This window comes from Asparagus officinalis, chromosome 3, assembly GCF_001876935.1.
Source record: "Asparagus officinalis chromosome 3, Aspof.V1, whole genome shotgun sequence".
Classification (NCBI taxonomy): Eukaryota; Viridiplantae; Streptophyta; class Magnoliopsida; order Asparagales; family Asparagaceae; genus Asparagus; species Asparagus officinalis.
Window position 1 is genome coordinate 18948447 of NC_033796.1, and position 3639 is coordinate 18952085.

Sequence of the window (3639 nt, forward strand, 5' to 3'; positions counted from 1 at the left end):
CGTTTTAAATTCTAAGGTGATCTCTTCTCCACTCTCCGACAGGCACGTGTAAAGTAGGTGCTGATGTAGCCGCCATCCCATACTTATTTACCGTCATTATGTGCTCGGCCGAAATAACGGTTCTATCCTTTTTCTACCAGTATAAAAAGATGTACTATTCCCAATACCGGGGTAAGCTATCTAAGCGATTCTAAGCTATTTTTGATGCTATCTTGAGCAATTCCACTACACTAAAGAACTCACACAGTTTGTCATTTTCTCACTCAAGTTCATCAACTTACTTGATCGTCGGAGGAACCACGAGGGAACTAAGTCCCGTCCTCTCACGAATTGTTATTTGTGCAGGTTGAAAGCTACTCAACTCAAAACTAGATATTCGGAGAAGCGAGCGACCCCTAATCAATATCACCTCCATCATATAATTACATGTTTGATTATTAACATCAACAATTAGAAATATATATGTAAGTATACATTAATGATTATATATATATATATTATATATATATATATATATATAGAGAGAGAGTGTGTGTGTCTAGGTTGACAGCCTGGTTGTAGTCAAAGCTAATAGTAATATTTGTCAATAATCAAACTAGACCAATACGTACTAATTATCACTTGAGTTAGAATGTGTTTGGCAATCACCCAACAATTGGGCAAGGTCCAATCTTAGTCAAGTTCTATCCTAAATCAGTTTAGAATTAGACCTGAGGGGTGGCAGTTTAATACTAAGTTGGTTTTGTAGACTCTTTTTAGCTTAAGAAAAACTGGGTTAGAACTAGAATAGATCTGACACAATTTTTGTTAATAAAAATTTAAAACTAGGTCAGGTTTAGTTTTAACCTAATTTTAAGAGGTTGCCGAACAAATCCAAATAGTGCCGCATCATTTTGTATTGAGCGCCGCTCAGATATAGTAATTGTTTTCGTCCTACGACCCAAGACTCTTATCCAATCGATCGAAGGCCGAGAGCTTAAGGGCATCTCCAACAGCTTCTCCAAAATTTTCTCCAAAATGGGGAAGCAAAAGTCATATTCTCCAACTAATTTTTACACCAACTCCAACAGCTTCCCCATTTTGAAGAATCCTTTTTTTCCTCCAAAAATTTGACACCAACTCCAACAGCTTCCCCATTTTGAAGAATCCTTTTTTTCCTCCAAAAATTTGGAGAATGCTGCAAATTTGGAGAAGCTTCCCCATTTTTTCTCCTCCATCCCTATTTTGGGAAATGAGATGGAAAATCTGTTGGACCAAAAACCTAACTAAATTCTTCAAAAATAGAAAATGGGGAAGCTGTTGGAGATGCTCTAAGCCAAGGGGATCCCGTACGAGCCCTTGCACGAACAAACTCAACCCAACGTGAAATGCCCTCTCTCTTTTGCGCTGGGGGACCCACACTCCTCATCCATCGATCTCCACATGCGTCATTGCATCCGCTACGTGTCACCTCTCAGTCAACCCCAGCTAATGGGAAAGTGATCCCGACGTTGAAAGAGCTTCTGGGGTTTTTAACCACATCAATTTTAACATGGGTCTGTGGATTAAAACCCTAACAAAAATAGCCACGTAACACCCTTACGATATACAAAGGACGGCACCGAATCCGTTTGACTTTCTCCTATATAACACCTCTCTCTCCCCCTTCTTCTATTTAATCATCGACCGCTCTCTTCCCTCCTACTCAAATTAACTCCGTCTCCATTTCTTCTTCATTAGTTGTTGGGGCCCAAAACACTCTTCAAGTCTCAAGCTCTTTGCTCTGGATTAATAGCTTAATTATTTTGGTTTAAGATAGCTCGATATGGGTCGAACACCGTGTTGTGATAAAAATGGACTTAAAAAAGGTCCGTGGACGCCTGAGGAAGATCAGAAGCTGATTAATTATATACAGAAACACGGCCACGGGAGCTGGCGTACTCTTCCTAAGAATGCTGGTGAGGGTTATTTTATTTAAGTTTTGTTTTGGATTAATTTAAGTTTGATTGTTAGTTTTTAATTAGTAGGTTTACTGAAGCTTTGGTTTTAATTTGCAATAGGACTTGCGAGATGTGGAAAGAGCTGTAGGCTTCGATGGACGAATTATTTGAGGCCTGATATTAAGAGAGGAAGGTTCTCGTTTGAGGAGGAGGAGACAATAATTCAGTTGCATAGTATTTTGGGGAACAAGTAAGTTTTTTCATTTTTTAAAGTTGATTTCAGTCGCTGTATAGTTCAATAATATACTAGATAATTATTCTTTAAATCACTGTAACCATGACTCTTTGCAAATGTTCTCAATGATTGATTCTTTAGAAAATGACCTCAATTATCTTATTTTGAAAAGATAAGATTCTCCAAATTGTTTCCTTGCATAAGTAGGGATATTGAAAAAATCGCACGTTTGGCTTTCGATTAATGGTTAAAGATGGAAATGTAAATTGTTTATAGTTTTAAGACACGTTTATTTTAATGTAAATAGAATTTTAATTCCACTCATAAAATTTCATTCTTCCTGGATATCAGATGGTCTGCAATTGCGGCTCGCTTGCCAGGAAGGACGGATAACGAGATCAAGAACTACTGGAACACACACATTAGAAAAAGGCTTCTTCGCATGGGAATCGACCCAGTGACCCACAGCCCTCGCCTCGATCTCCTCGACCTCTCTACACTCCTGAGTAACCCAAACTTGTTTAATGCATCTCAATTCATAGACATCTCTAGGTTGCTTGGTGTGGAGACTCCAATGAACTCAGATCTCTTGAGATTTGCTACAAATTCCCTATCTTCTCAGGGCGAAGACGCCATAAACAGTTCGCAAATTCAGGATCCTTTCCAATCTTTTCAAACCCATCAAATCCAAGAAGTTCCACCTTGTACGACATCTAGTGCCCATTTCTTCAGTGACTCGAACCTAATGCAGCCAAATGAGCAAGCGTATAACTTATGGCAGGCCAATGGCATGCCATGTAATTTCTCGGAAAATCTTGTACATGCTACAAGTGGTGTTGGGTATGATAATTTGGAGCAATCAGTTCCACAGTTTTTATCAGACAACTCAAATTTCCACTTGTCCAGCAACCAGAACTATACAACGGTTACTTCAGTTCTATCGACGCCTGCAGGTTCAAGCCCTACAACGCAGTTGAACTCGTCGTCCACTTACATCAATAGTAGCACTGAGGATGAACGAGACAGCTATTGCAGTGAGCTTTTCAAGTTCCAGATTCCTGACTTACTGGATGTAAGTGAGTTCATGTAAATTGCTAGAGAAAGAGGATGAGAGAGAGAGATAGAGAGAGAGAGAGAGAGTGTTATTAGTTAGAGAAGAGTGAAGAAAACTTTGGCTGTTGCTGTAAATGTGAATGCATCGTGCAGAGAGAGAGGATACTCTAATGTTTGAACAGTTGAGCTCATAGAGATATAATCTGCCCTTTTCTTCTACAGTCCTCTTGTTCATTTGTTTTGCTATAGCTGAAAGGGAAATCACAACTTTTTTCAAACATTTTTTTCAAGAGATAATAACATAATAAATTAGTCAATTTTAATCCAAACAGGAAATCAGGATAAGGGTTCGTACAAGGGAGCAGAGATCATCACATGGTCATAAACGAGAACCTTTTCTTAAGAATAAATGGTAGAGCGTAACTTGCCCCC

The 3639-nt window shown here is 38.9% G+C and overlaps 1 protein-coding gene across 1 annotated transcript; it reads left to right on the forward strand.

Moving 5' to 3' along the window:
- On the forward strand, positions 1648-3428 carry LOC109833249 (myb-related protein Zm38-like). The gene is made up of 3 exons (XM_020400851.1): positions 1648-1937; positions 2040-2169; positions 2506-3428. The coding sequence occupies exons 1-3, from the start codon at positions 1805-1807 to the stop codon at positions 3242-3244; spliced, it is 1002 nt and encodes a 333-aa protein (XP_020256440.1). The 5' UTR covers positions 1648-1804; the 3' UTR covers positions 3245-3428.

Coding starts and splice junctions, on each gene's coding strand:
- LOC109833249 (XM_020400851.1), top strand. CDS start 1,805: ATGGGTCGAACACCGTGTTGTGATAAAAATGGACTTAAAAAAGGTCCG. Junction 1,938..2,039: donor TACTCTTCCTAAGAATGCTG/GTGAGGGTTATT, acceptor AATTTGCAATAG/GACTTGCGAGATGTGGAAAG. Junction 2,170..2,505: donor CATAGTATTTTGGGGAACAA/GTAAGTTTTTTC, acceptor CCTGGATATCAG/ATGGTCTGCAATTGCGGCTC.